Raw genomic sequence first — 15564 nt, 5'->3', positions numbered from 1 at the left:
ATTTTTAGTTTAATTAATATTCATATTTTTTTGTGATAATGATATTTCTTTTAAAAATGTAATTACAAATATATATACTATTATAAATGTTATATTATTCACGAAAAATAAAATTAGGTAATGACGGATTATCTTCATTTTTAATTTTCCCTTTACAAAATATTTTCTCTCTCTCTGTGTGTCTGTCTGTCTGTCTCTCTGTGTGTCTATAGGTGGATATGAATCTGAATGAGGAGAAGCAGCAGCCGCTGAGAAAGAAGGATATCATCATCAAGAGAGAGATGGTGTCTCAGTATCTGCACACCTCCAATGCTGTAAGAACACACACACACACACACACACACACACACACACACGCTTGTCTGTTAAAGTTTGAATGCTATAAATTAGCTGAAATAATTCAGATTTATAATATGCATATCATATTATGTCACACACATCTGCTGCTGTAAACACTCTCTCACAATCCCAGCTTTGATTTCCAGAGTGTGTGTTAAATCTTAGATTCTATCTCAATCCCTGCCTGCGTCTTGAATCACATACTTCCCTACTATATAGTAGGCGAAAAACAGTATGTGACAAAAGAAGTATGTCACAGTGCTCATAAAAAAATCCCCGGATGATCTACTACGTCCGGCGGGATTCTGAAGTGTGTTTATGATGGACACTTTACTATCCCATGAGGCCACAGGATTTATGAATGAAAGTGATGTAACTGACTCTGGTAGGTCACATGATAATAACATGGTAGTACATCCTAAACACATTCGTACACATTCCTAAACGTATTCTTTTTTTAGCCGTCGTGAAGTTATTACTTATTTAAAACAAGTATCTACTCAAGAGAGTGTGTGATTTCTGACGCAGCCTCTGTGAATCAATCAGTGAGTCTCTGAGGTGATGAACATGATCAGGTGCTCTTCCTGTGGCGGTACACACACACACACACACACACACACACACACACACACACACACACACACACACACACACACGCACGCACGCACAGAGGATGTGGTTCAGGTTTCTCTACAGATGTCAGAGAGGACACTGCTACTGTTTATCTGGATCATAATCTGCTTTATACACATCATTTCACTGTCACCGGAGTAGTTTCAGATATTTTTTATTTTATTTTACTTTTTCAATAATGACCCATTCAGACCAATACAGATCAAATAATATAAATACTATATGATATGATCTGATCTGTTAATTAATTAAATGGTAAAATGTATATTTAAAATATATATAAATAGCATTGTTACCAGTGTTGGCGGGAAATGCATTACAAGTAACTTGAGTTACGTATTCAGATTACTTTCAGATAACTAGTAAAGTAACGCCTTTTAAAATTTACAACAAAATATCTGAGTTACGTTTTCAAATAAGTAACTCAAGTTACTTTGTTTTCCCATTTATTGACTGACAGGTCTCCTGTCCTCATGTTGAGACGAATCAAAGTGCAGAGGCGGTGTGTGTGTGTGTGTGTACATGATGTTTATTGTAGTTTTAGACTAAATGTGAGCATTTACTAATCACACTTGCACTAACAAATATTCAATATTCCTTAAAATGAATACAATCAGTGAAATGCAGAATCAGAATACTATGCAAACCTCCAAATAACTTAATATGTTAAATAAAACATAAATTTTTATGCATTTAATCTCACTTTATTAACCACTGTACTTGCTTCTGACCTTCGCTGATTCAGTTAAATAAACAAAAATGACTATAGATGGATAGAAAGATTTGCTTTCCTCTACTATACACATTTCCTTCAGCCTGAGGATTATTATTTCACTTTTGGTGTGAAAGGGTCTTTACATTTGCCCAAAAATATAACTTTTGTGTTATAAAAAAACAAGCCCAGTCCAGGTGGGGAAAAAAAAGTAACGTAATGCATTACTTTTCTAAAAAAGTAACTAAGTAATGCAGTTAGTTACTTTTTAAGGGAGTAACGCAATATTGTAATGCATTACTTTTAAAAGTTTACAGTATAAAAATTCCATTATAAAACGGATAGTTCCGGTCCTTGATTCTGATTGGTTAAGCCGCGCTCAAAGCCGTTTGTAAATTACTCAACAAACACACACCTGTGAACGCATTACATTAGTGTTACTGCGCAACTGCCGTTTGCGATTCTGTGTGAAACTCATACAGGTTTGGAACAACTTGAAGGTGAACTTTTTAATTTTTGGGTGAACTGTCCCTTTAAGAGAAAATACTGACAAAAAAAAGTTCCTCTAATGCAGATCTTGTAAAGCTTTAATGTGCAACACGAGGCTTTAGACCGTCATTACGGGTGTGTGACATCAGCACTGCACTTGTTCATACCGTAAACTCATTCTACGCTGTGTGTGTGTGTATTTTATAGGGCAGGAGCCAGAAGGAGAGCTCGAAGTCGGCGCTGATGTACATCCAGGAACTGAAGACCGATCTGAGAGACGGACAGTTACTGGGCTGCCTGGAGTCACTGCGGGTGTCATTAAACAACAACCCCGTCAGGTACACACACACACACACACACACACACACACACACACACACACACTCTCTCACGGTGAGCCTTTTCTATGTGTCTGATTTCAGCTGATCGCTGTGTGTGTGTTTTTTCTCAGTTGGGTCCAGACGTTTGGAGCCGAGGGTTTGGCTTTGCTTCTGGCGTTCCTCAAGAAACTTCAAGATGAGAGAGAAGAACCCATGTATGACACAAACACACACACAGCATGTTCATTTTCAAGATTTATCCTATATAAGAGTGAATCTGCATTAAGGGAAAGTTTTAACTACTGAATATTTCATTCACCATTAGAGCTGTGATAATGTTGCTAAAAGTAGTTTTTAAAGCAAATATTAATAAACATTATTAATAATGTAAAATATGAAAACTATATGGAAAAAATAACAATTCCTGATGAAGGTCATTACGTTAAAATAAGATTTGCAAGCTATAGCATTGTGCAGGATTCATCTGGTTTTATTTTATTATTTGCTTATATTTATAATTTTTTATTTAATTTAAAAGCAAATTTAAGGAATTGCGACATTTATATTTAGCAGAAAAATGAAAAGATAAGCTATCAGATGTCATAGTAATTGTAGTCACGACTAAAGAGTTTTGATGGACACCTAATATTTTTGTTTTATTGTATCTTATATTATATGCTAATTGGTCAAAGCATTCCAGCTGAGTAATTATGATCCCGGATGCTAATGATTTCAATATACACCTCGAGCGCACGATGATGTGATTTATTTCTCTCGCTCTGTGTTTCGCAGGAATGCTGGGATTGGTGTTAAATGTCAACATGAGATCATTCGATGTCTCAAAGCGTTCATGAACAACAAGGTGAGAGCAGATCTGAGCTCGTATTAATTACACGCATGCACACACACGTGGAAAGTGTTATTAATGTCTCTTTCTCTCTCAGCACGGCCTTAAAGCCATGCTGACGTCACCAGAGGGAATCCCTCTCCTTGTGCGGTCAATCAACCCCAAAGTCCCGCACATGATGGTAGATGTGGTCAAGATTCTGTCTGCCATCTGTATCCTGGAGCATCCAGTAAACACGTGAGTGTGTGTGAAGCTGTGTTGAGGTGGAGTTAACTAAATGCTTTCTCTAGACACACAAGTTCATCAAGTGCATTTTTGCCTGGTGCCAAATAGATGCCAGATAACAGAAATCATGTTTACCTGAGGAGGTTACCATAGCAATAGTCCTTTAGTATAACTATGGGATGGAACACAGACAAAAACATTATACATTATAGAGAATATATAAAATAATATATATGTACTAGTGCTGTAAAATCAAAATTAATATATAATGAACACACACACACACACACACACACACACACACACACACACACACACACACACACACATATACTGTATGTACCGTATATACACACACACACACACACACACACACGTTAGATGCGATAAATTAATTTGACAGCACTAATATCTACACAAATATTTTACAAATAAAACTAATTTATTTTTTAGACTTTGAAGTAAATTTATTTTTTCATATTTTCGGTTTGTATTTTAATTTAAAGTTTAAGTCATTTTTTCTTTTGTATTAGTTTTTTAATGGCTATATATATATATAGTTAGTTTTAGTTTGTCTTAAAGTGAGCCAATTAGACATTAGTAAGTCATTATAAACTAATATGAAATTATCATTCTGACTTGCAAAAAAGTGTAAAACGCCATTAATTGGTCACCAAACATAACCAATGATTCCATGTGTATGAACAACCTCAGATGAGGCTGAGATGGACGGCTTTAAGATGCACCTCAAATGATCCACTGAAAAGGACTTTAATAAGTGTACGATGATGTGTGTGTGTGTGTGTGTGTTTCAGTCACGAGCGTGTTCTGGAGTGTATGAGTGAACTTGCTGAAGAGCAGGAGATCGAGAGGTTCCAGCCGCTGCTGTCCGGCATGCAGAAAAACTCCATCACTCTCAAGGTCAAACACAAGCTGCTCACACACAGGTTCAAGTCATTCCCCTCTCACCTGCCCTAATGATGTCCAATGAAATGTGTGTGTGTGTGTGTGTGTGCAGGCCGGCTGTATGCAGCTGATCAACGCTCTCATCAGTCGCGTGGAGGAACTGGACTTCAGGATCCATCTGAGATCAGAGCTCATGAGACTGGGACTCAAAGACTCGCTGAAGGTCAGAACACACACACACAGGGTTTCAGTTTCAGACACCAGAGAAACACAGCAGAGGAAGAGCATTTGTAGTAGCGGGACCGAAGCACAGTGGAATAGTTTGCTCCTGTACATCAGACAGACTCAAACACTTGCTGTTTTTAAATCTAGTCTTAAAACCTATTACTATAGTCTGGTATTTGACGCTATGTGAGAGTTGTTTTATTTCTGTGCTGCTGACTGTTTGTATCATTGATATAGGATATACGTGTACAGCACTTTGTTAAACACTTGCTGTTTTTAAAAAATGCTTTATAAATAAACTTTTACAGCACAGCAAAAACACAAGACTTTACTTGTAGAAAAAATAAAGGTTCAGTGGCGTTCTATATAGAACTCTAGGGTTCTTGATTCGATGTTAAAATGTATTAAATTATTCGAAACTCAAAGTAGAATAGGTGCAAAAGTGAATTATTATGTGAAACTAATATATTATATAGACTCATTACATGCAAAGTGAGATATTTAAAAACCTTTATTTGTAATAATTGTAATGATTATGACTTACAGATTCAAATTCAAAATTAGAATATTGTGAAAAGGTTTTCATAAGCTGTAAGCCATAATCATCACAATTATAACAAATAAAGGCTTGAAATATCTCACTTTGCATGTAATGAGTCTATATAATATATTAGTTTCACCTTTAATTAATTAAATAATTCACTTTTGCACCATATTAAAATTTTTCCAGTTTCACCTGTACTTTAGTTTACCGGGTAATTTCTGTTTAATTCATAACTTTTAATTAAAAGAATGAATGGAACCCCTTAAAGTTTCTCTCTCTCTCTCTCTCTCTATATATATATATATATATATATAAGCGCCTAACAGAATTCTTGAAGGTTCCATATAGAACCTTTTCTTTGAAGAGTGTACTTTACTTAAAAGTTAAATATTAATATCAATATTATCTTTTTTTTCCACAATAACTATGTTTCTGGAATCGTGTGACTACATATGCAGCCATAATCACACCAAAAAAAGAAAGTAAATGTCAATAAAATAGATACAATGGTTAATGGGATATAACAGTCAGTGGGCTTCTTCAAGAAAGTTAATCAGTATTATTTTAAGTAAATATCATAAGCACTCTAATTTATATTTTTTAATTGATGTAGTTACAAAAAAGTATTTAATATTACATTTATAATGTTTGTTGTTGCAAAAGGGAAGTCATAGTTTTTGCAGAATGAATCAGATTTGACAACACTTGATGGTCATAGTCTTCTGCACATGTATAATGCAGCGTAACATGCATTTTGTCACTTGTTTGTTACTGGGAATGTCACACACCATGAAAAATGTCACTTAAATGCTCCATCTGTGTGTGTAGGAAGTGAAGATGATCGAGAACGAGGAGCTCAAGGTTCAGTTGCAGGTGTTTGAAGAGCAGGCGGATGAAGACTCTGAAGATCTGCGCTCGCGGTTGGACGATGTCCGCATCGAGATGGAATATCCTTCACTGCTGACGTTAATCATCTCTCCAAGACGCCTTTCAAAAGCTTTGGGTTTAATGTTGGGCTTTGTAGGTTTAAAAACATTTAGCTGCATCTGATTGTAGTTCCTAAGATGGCCGCCAGGTGTCTCAAAAGTGCAGAATCATTTTTACAAGACGATCCTTTATTGTACACTATAGAGGGTCATTTCACATAATACAGGATTTTATCTTTTTTTTTTATAAAAAAGTTTAAAATACACGTTTTCCTCATTTCCAATGTGAAGATATTTCCCAATCATAGCATAGGTTCATTTACATTTAGAAAGCACAGTGAAAAAAAAGCAGTAGTCTTGTTTTATTGTCTCATTTAAGAGTCAGAGAGACAGTGAAAATTATCATGAAAAACTAATTTATGACTTATTTGGTGCAAGATGCCGCAATTAACATTATAAGTAGACTAAAAAAAAAATGCAAATGTGCTGGATATGACCTTTTTGAATATTTTATACAAATCTTATTTTCAGGTTTTTGTCCACCAGGTGTCGTCAGAAAGTCTAGGCTCACAACCAGCCAAAATATATAATTCACAAGACAAACAGCAGGAGAAATACATTGTTTAATTGAGATTTTATTGTTTATTTAATATTTATTTGAGAAAGTTGCATCATTATATAGTCATAGAAATGATCACAATAGAGCTGAATGAAAAATAGCCTACTATTCATTAATTAGTATTTGTATACTTGTAGTTTTTATTCATATTTTCAATTAGCTTTTATTTAAACAAAATTTAAATACATTTTTACAATTCTTTTTTATATTTCTAATTCCATTTTAGTTTGTTTCGTCTAATTCAGTATTACCGGAAGTTTTATTTCAGATAGTAATTTTAGGATGTCAACTTAAACCAAAGTTTAAGTTGTTTTTATCATCAAATATTTATTTTATTTCAGATTTTTTCTTTTTTCACTTAAAAAATGTGTTTAATAGTTTAGTTAACAATACCAAGCACACTGAACCGGTGTGTTTTCAGTTATTCTGAGTGTTGTTCTTTAACTCTGTGTGTTCACTGATGTGAGTGAAGTCTTCCAGATCTTGATGAACACAGTAAAGGACTCTAAAGCTGAGCCTCTGTTCCTGTCGCTGCTCCAGCATCTGCTTCTGGTGCGAAACGACTACATGTCCAGGTATGAACGCACATCACCCATACTAACCCCTACAGTGACCTTTGACCCTCTCTGAAAATTGAAGTCACAATTGAACTTCAGTTGATGTGTGCTGTATTAATGGATCCGTGGTTGACAACCGGTTGTCTGTCACATCGCTGACATACATGTATAAGCCTGAGCCTGAGTTATTTAGCTGTCAATCACTGATGTTAGAGATGTCAACTTCTCTCAGGTTGCGAAAAATGTCAGAAAGTGAGGTTATTGTGTGGTTGAGGAGCAAGAAAAACACCTGTCAAGAGTTTAGATTGATGAGAGAAGGAAAGAAAAAAAGAGTGAGTTGGACACACAGGGGTCAGACATGAGATAAAAGCTCGGTTTAAAACCCAGTAAGTTCCCTAGCCTCTCTGCTGTCTATGTAGACTGCATAATTAAAGTCATAGAAGTGACACAATGTTGGAACACAATACTCCCCGACACACTCATTATCGTTAACTACTAAAACCATTAAAAAAAATTATTAACTGAAATAAAATATAAAACTTTAACTGCATTTCTCAACATTCAAAGGCAATTTTGTTGATCTTAAAGCTACACTGTGTAACTTTTTAAGTTGATTCTTAGCAAAAAACAGTTTCTTAAAAAATGATATGTGCTTATTAATGTATAATTACTTCTACCAACTAATCAAGTATGCTCGTAAGCGTAGAATCTGCCATTTATAATACATACGGGTGAGTTGCATGAATGGCGGCAGCCATGTTGCGCCTCCATCTTGAAAATACATTAGCCAAAGAGGGACATACCTGGAAATTCAAGCTTCGCCTTTCACGCTTTTACACTCAGTGGCACCGTGACGAATGCGAGGGGGAGATTACTCGCGACTGCCGGCAGATTTGAGATAATACGGCCACCGTAGGAGTTAAAACGCCCTCGGAATGGGAGGGGCTAGAAAGTAATATTCAATTGGTAGTCATATACAATTTCACCACTAGATGGGAGAAAATCCTACACAGTGTAGCTTTAAGTTGAAGTACTAAAATAACTAAAGCTACATTAACTAAACACATTATTGAATGAAATAAAATCAACATTGATCTCTCTGAGATGGATTTGTTCAAACGAGGCTTGTTGGAATTAAACTGCTTACCAAATACAGCAGCCTTCGAGTCGCCAACGATGCCTTAAAGGGACAGTTCACCCTAAAATGAAAATTATGCCATTATTAACTCACCCTGCTGTTCTAGTGCCGTATGCCCTTCTTTCTTTTATAAAACACAAAAGGAGAAATTATAATTATGTCCCACTCGTGCTCGTCCATAATGGCAGTGAATAGCGACCAGCATCAAGCTTTTAAAAAAGCAAATGTATCATAGTAGGATATATTGTTTTAGCATCGATATCGCGATGTGCAGATCCGCAGCATGTGCGATGTCAAGTTTAGGGATTATAGTTAAAAACATGATTTGATTATTTGCATGTGTTTTTAAAGTTCGGTCAGTTTAAACATCAAGCGAAAGAAGACAGTTGCCGTCTTGGAGAGTATCCTCGTAAACACAGTCAGTTATGTGTTGTAAACAAGAAATAGGATGTTGAAAAAGATAATTTTAATTATTTATTTAAAAGGGACAATGCATATTAATGAACATCTTTGCTTTTCAGCAATGTAAATATGTCAGAGTTAGCCCCAAGGCTATTTTACATCTGCAGTCCCCCGTCAGGTCATCACAGTACCAAGTAACACAGCTAAACATTGAAATTAAATACGATACAACACAATTTAAAAGACGCCACAACATATTATAACACAGTTAGCAGACAGGGCATCTAATACGGCGGACACACACATATACACATATACACATAAACAGTAAAGTGCTATTCTATGTTCATAGAACAGATGTGTATCATTATATTGCAGCTTTGCATTCTTCTTAAAGTGACAGCAGCCTAATTTACCCGTCAATCAAACAACTAAAGAGAAAGAGAAAATAATTTTGTAGCTTTAGCAGAGATAAATTGTATTAATTAATTTTGGTTCACATTATGGTCTGAAAATGCTTCTTTTATGAATTGAGCTGATGTGGTTTTTACGGACTCATCTGGTCACAGTGGTTAACATCTCATATCATGTCATCAAATATGGTGGAATAGTGCACAAGTCTAATGGACTTATGTTATGATGCTTTTTCCTCGCTCTCTATTCAGTATAATTGACTGAAAAAGAGCAACCATGACAGTCTTTTACACATTTTTTTTCCTGTTATGTTACACAACAGAAAAGAAGTCATACAGGTTTGGAACAAAATAAGGGTGAATAAATAATGACATAATGAACATTTTCGGCTGAACTGCCCCTTTAAGAGATGATGTTGTAGTTATTCTCACTACAAAGTGAGAGTTTATGGATAAAGGAGGGAAACAGGAGAGATGGATGTAGTCTGAGACTAGGAGACGTTTGATTGATGGGCAGCAGGAGGCGGATGCGGTTGCCGATGGCGACCGGCTCTAAATAAGAACCCAGCCACTGTATGACACCCCCGCTTCAATTAACTACCACACACACACACACACACACACACACACACACACACACACACACACACACACACCGATGCATTTAGAAGGTTTTTTTGGCAGAGAAATGATTGCAGTGGAGAAAAGACTCGCATTTCTTTCATTTCTGTTTCTCTAACCTGCACGTCTAAAATCACCCACACACTCTTATTCTCTCTTAAGACACACACACACACACACACACACACACACACACACACACACACACACACACACACACACACACACACACACACACACACACACACACACACACACACACACACACACACACACAGAGAGAGAACAAAGAGATGGTGTGAGTATGAAAAGACACGGACAGATGGAGAAACTGTGTGTGTGTGAGGGTTTGTAAATGCTTTCAGGATGTCAGACTTGTTGCTTGTTTCTTGTCTGCTCAATGTGATCCGACAGGCAGGAAATTGGAGAGCCTGTTTCTGTCATCTCTGTGTGTGTGTGTGTGTGTGTGTGTGAGAGCGGAATGTTTGAAACGGAATGTTAGTGTACTGCACAGTATATATTGTATACTACTTTTTAGCGCATTGTATAATGGGATACACTGTCACAGTTTCTTTGTTGCATCCAGTGCACTTTACCAAAGGCAGTTGATCACTTGGGATTTTTCATGGATAATGAAAATTCACTTACTGTGCACAGTGTTCGTACTGCATACTCCAGACGTAATGAGTACTTAATTATTTAGAGTATGAAGAACACAACACGGGATATGTTTTGAATGGCATACTAATTTTTTCTTTTATATTTTCACACACATTGTGTTTGAGGAGCATGTCTAGCCCTTCATTTCATGCTTACCAGTCTCTCAGTTCTGCAGACTATTGATTGAATGCTTTCCTCCAGTTGTGTTTAGATCTTAGAGAAAAACTTAAAGGAGAAGTTCACCCATAAATTTAAATTCTGACGTCATTCGGTCAAGTCTGAGACAAGGATGAGCATCAAGTGCCGTGAAGCATTAATACAGAAGTCTGTTTGACTGTATTCCAGGTTTGTTGTGAGAGAAATAGAGCACATTTAAGTTAATTGTGGTGCTGGGGTTAAAACATGGACACTAGGGGAAATCTCAAACATTTTGAGTTTGAATGACGAGTGTGAGATCTGGTGGACTGAAATTTTTTTTCTGTAGGATTTACTTTGTAATTGTTTGTGAAATGTACTCGAGGAAATAGTTGCAAAGTAATAAAAGAAGGGTCGTGGAATGATTCCAGGGTGATCTAATAAGATGAACTGCCCATTTAGTTGTAGATTATGAGCAGAGAAGTGAAATAAATGTTATGAACGTCACGTAAAGAGGTAAAGGAGCGAGAACTGCGAGTTTTCAGAAAGCAGCTGAGCAAGAGAAGTGTGAGACGGCTGCCATCAGCAGAATCGTTTCATGAGTTTCTCTTCAGCGATTAATGTGCTGACACACGGCAGAAAGTGACGACGCCTCCGTATAATTATCCTCCAAATATAACCGCAGCTCAAATCCCCGAGCGGCCCGTCTGCCCACAAACAAACTCTCGTTTCACCGCTTTAATCACTGACGAGAGAGAATTAATTAGGATTATTCTGATTTCTCCAAAAGCCCCTGGTTAAACTCAAGCGAGGCGCTGGGGCTGAAAACACGGACACTAGGGGTCTCTCTCGCTCCACGGAAGAATCCGGTGAGCTTGTGGAGAGGGAGAGAAAAGAGGGCAAATAAAGGAAAAAGAAACAGCTTGGTGGAAAATGAAGAACATATCGAGTTCGTTTCACACCAGGTCAAGATGGCAGATTTCTCACAAATGGACTGTCTGAAAAAACTCTCAAATATCAAACCATCACACACACAAACACGCAGGTGTCAGCTATTTTCAGTCTCACTCTCTCTCTCTCACACACACACACACATTAAAATGACATCTGACTACACAGTTACACACAATCCCATATACAAAAATAGTGAGCTGCCCACCTAGACAGCATTTCTGGGCATTAAATCAGTTATTGCACTATTTGTCGGCTTATTTATTCTTCAGTTATCTTCTTAATTGGTATTAAATTTTAATTCCTTTCTATGTTGAGCACTTTGAATTACTTTGTGTGTGAACTGTGTTGGATAAATACACTTGCCTCGCCTTGAATGATCTACAGTGTGTCATTTTGAAAGGTTACTGGAGGTCGTCATGCACGGCTGGTGTGTGTGTGACTCTGTGTCGAACGGTGTGATATAAATCTCTTACTTTATTTTATGAACTCGTCACTCAATATCTAAGTTTGGCTTCCTTCCGAGCTTCAGATCTTCCTTACTGATGGTCGTCCAACACCGATTGACATCTCTATTTCTGTCTCTCAGGCCACAGTACTACAAACTCATCGACGAGTGTACGGCTCAGATCATTCTGCACAGGAACGGCTGTGATCCCGACTTCAAATGTAGGAAGCTTGATCTGGACGTGAATTTTCTGATTGGTAAGACACCACACACACACACACACACACACACACACACACACACACACACACACACACACACACACACACACACACACACACACACACACACACACACACACACACACACACACACACACACTGATTTTATATTGGTTAATGACATTTTCTGTGGCCTAACTCAACCCACCCCTAAATGCCACATTTGACCACAGGGTGGCAGCGTTGAAAACATCAAATCATCTCCCAATCTCATCCAGAGTAATCCGTCTGGATATTGAGAGCGCTCACAAACAAGATCTTTATCATTCAATGCGAACAAGCTAATTTTCTGATTATTAGTGTGTATTATTTGTCAGAGACGTCGTCTGGTTTGGCTCATGTCGGCTCTGTGGGTAAGATGTTTGGACAAAGTTTCTTCAGCTGTGTTGAGATTCACTAAAAAAAAAAATATTTAGGCCTAAATGTAAGACTTATTTGAGTCGCATATACAATTTCCATCCATTTGAATTACACTGTTTTATCATAAACTTAATGTGATGCTTATATGTCAGTCATACATTAATAAACAATGAGTTTTAAATGCACAATAACCAGCTTTATATATTTATTATAGTTAATAATTTAGATTATAGGACATTTATCCTTATGAACTTTCTTCTGTATCTCCATTACTCCTCCTGAACTTTCAAACTTATTACCATGTTTCCTTCCAAACTTCCTTCCACAATCGCTTCCATTCTTCCTGTCATACTTCTATACATCCCTGTGAACTTCCATGCATACTTAGCTCTGAACTTATTTTCAAATTTCCTTACTTCTGAACTTTTTTTCATACCTCATCACTTCTTTCTTTCCACACCTTCTTCCATTTGAACTTCCTTACATACTTCCTTCAATATTCCCAAACTTACCTCTTTTCCTTATATACTTCCTTTTGTACTTCAGTCTGAACATATTTTCTTCCTTTCAAACTTCCTTTTTATACTTCCATCCTTCATTTAATACTTGCTTACTTCCATGCATACTTTGCTCTGTACTTCTGTATGTCCTTTCAGACTTACTTCCTTATGAACTTCCTTGTGTATTTTTCTTTGAACTTCAAATTTTCCTTGGATAATTTTACCTCCTGCTATACTTTTTTTTTTTTTTTTTATTTTTTTTATTTTTTTACATTCTCTTTATTAATTTTTCTACATTGGCACAAAAAAAACCTCCCGTACTTCCATTTCTATTTCCGAATGTCCTTTTTTTCCGAAAAAACTTTCTTCAAGTTCTGTCACCTCTGATCTCATTAGCATATCTCACCAGAAACTCCTCCCATTGGCTGCTGACGTCAGCGCTGACCCTCTCGCTGGTTAAACTAAGCTTAGTCCGCTTTCCTCCGACTCTTTTTAGGTTCGCGTTTGTAACGGGCACACGTGCGAGTGATATTGATCTGGAGTTCACAGAGACTTTAGGGTTTGAGAACAGACACAGAAGAGTTTTCCAGCAGCTTTAGATGTATAAATGTATTCTCACTCGCTGCCCTTTGTGTGGTGATTTCAAAGACGCTTCTGGTTTTCTTATTTTAGTGTGAGTTTGGGATGGGACGGAGCGAGCCGCAAATTTTAATTAGATCGTTCAGTAATCAGAGCACGAATCACAGGAGGAGAAGAGACTTGTCACAGTGAAAGGCACTACACACACACACACACACACACACACACACACACACCTCTAAAACCATCTATTCACTCGCTGTCTATCTCTCTTTCTTTCTAGATAACATGGTTGATCAGACCAAAGTGGAAATCAGTGAAGCCAAGACCACGGATCTGGCAAAGAAGGTATTTACACACGGACAGACACACACTTGAGTCCGTATGAATGACACAGATTTAAACCAAATTAGCGTCCTCCAATATGGATCAACAACACCAGATCTACTGCGGCATCACACACACACACACACACAGCCGCGCTCCCAGACGCCCCCCGCTGTCTCAGTGCGCCTGTCAGTTGACAGATGTGTAATTTGGGAGGTGAGACAAGCAGAACGGAGATTTCCTGTCTCTTCCTGACATCTTCCCTCCAAACTCTCCAAACACAGTCTACAATTACCTTGTGTGTGTGTGTGGGGTGTGGTGTTAAGATGCCTTTTGGTCGATCGGATCATAAGTGGACGACACTAAATACAGGTGTAAACGGGTCTAAAACGAGCTTGTCCACTTCCAGAGGTCGTCGAAAACACATTCGATCGGATTGCTGTCGTAATGTAAACACTCATGTGATCAAATGTGTTCAAACAGACACTAAAACCCCCGTCTACTGACCTGATGCTTAAACATTATGGGAAACGTTCTAGCCAGACAGGATTTACACAAAGTTTGGTTTGAAGATGAAAAACGTATCAAGCTCAATGTTCTCTCATCATTCCTGATTTCTAACACACACTCTCAGCGTTCGGCTGGTGTTGAGTCAGAGCAGAAACTAAAGCTGATGTGTTTTTCTGTGTGTTTTTCTGTCTCCGGTCATGTTCAATGTAAATTGCGTGAGCTTATTTCATCCATTAGATGGAAAGATCTGAAAAAGCTCATAGATTTACCCGCCCGTAGACCCTCCCCTCGAAGAAATCAGGACAGAAGTGTTTGAAAGTGGATAAAAGAGACGGATTAAAACACCAGGTGTGAACGGGAATGTGACCCTCGTCTACTTGTGAACCGATCGGCCAAAGCGCTTCTTAATACCAGATGTAAATAGGACCTGAAATTTACTTCTCTTTATCTCTTTGTGTGTGTGTGTGTGTGTATGTGTGTATTTTCTCTGTCAAAGCCAAAATAAAGTAAATAATCTCTGCTTTGCTCATGCATTTGTGTGTGAGAGTGTGTCTATCAGGCTTGTCAGGCGAGTGTTTACTCTTCTCTCTCTTCTCCTCCTTTCCTTTCTAATCCAGAGTAATAGCAGTGTGTCGTCAGAAGAGCGACAGCGAATGACTCTCATTATTAACACATGGTGAAAGTGTGTGTGTGTGTGATTGTGTGTGTGTGTGTGACCCTTCCATTTCCGCTGCTGTCACGTAATTGCATGTCTGACTTGCAAACACCCGCTGTCAATGTCACCGGAAATTGTCAGCGTCTGTCTGTGAGAGGGAGAAGGACAGTTTTTTTTCTGGAAGTTTGTGAGGTGAATACTAAAATCCAGAGAGACTCAATTTCACCTCAGATTTGTTTTCG

General features: G+C 37.5%; 1 protein-coding gene across 2 annotated transcripts in view; it reads left to right on the top strand.

The window, feature by feature from the left end:
• diaph1 (diaphanous related formin 1) overlaps window positions 1–15564 on the top strand; it is a 101653-nt gene that overhangs the window by 23658 nt on the left and 62431 nt on the right. For both annotated transcript variants that reach the window (XM_079631660.1, XM_079631661.1), the window contains 11 exons: window positions 213–314; window positions 2381–2511; window positions 2625–2708; window positions 3286–3355; window positions 3438–3577; window positions 4381–4486; window positions 4584–4694; window positions 6069–6187; window positions 7244–7360; window positions 12252–12367; window positions 14114–14178. In XM_079631660.1, the coding sequence (XP_079487786.1) occupies window positions 213–314; window positions 2381–2511; window positions 2625–2708; window positions 3286–3355; window positions 3438–3577; window positions 4381–4486; window positions 4584–4694; window positions 6069–6187; window positions 7244–7360; window positions 12252–12367; window positions 14114–14178 (1161 nt within the window). The remainder of the gene's footprint in view (window positions 1–212; window positions 315–2380; window positions 2512–2624; window positions 2709–3285; window positions 3356–3437; window positions 3578–4380; window positions 4487–4583; window positions 4695–6068; window positions 6188–7243; window positions 7361–12251; window positions 12368–14113; window positions 14179–15564) is intronic.

Source organism: Phoxinus phoxinus (genome assembly GCF_949152265.1).
Source record: "Phoxinus phoxinus genome assembly, chromosome: 12".
NCBI lineage: Eukaryota > Metazoa > Chordata > Actinopteri > Cypriniformes > Leuciscidae > Phoxinus > Phoxinus phoxinus.
This window is presented reverse-complemented; position numbering and strand designations above follow the sequence as displayed.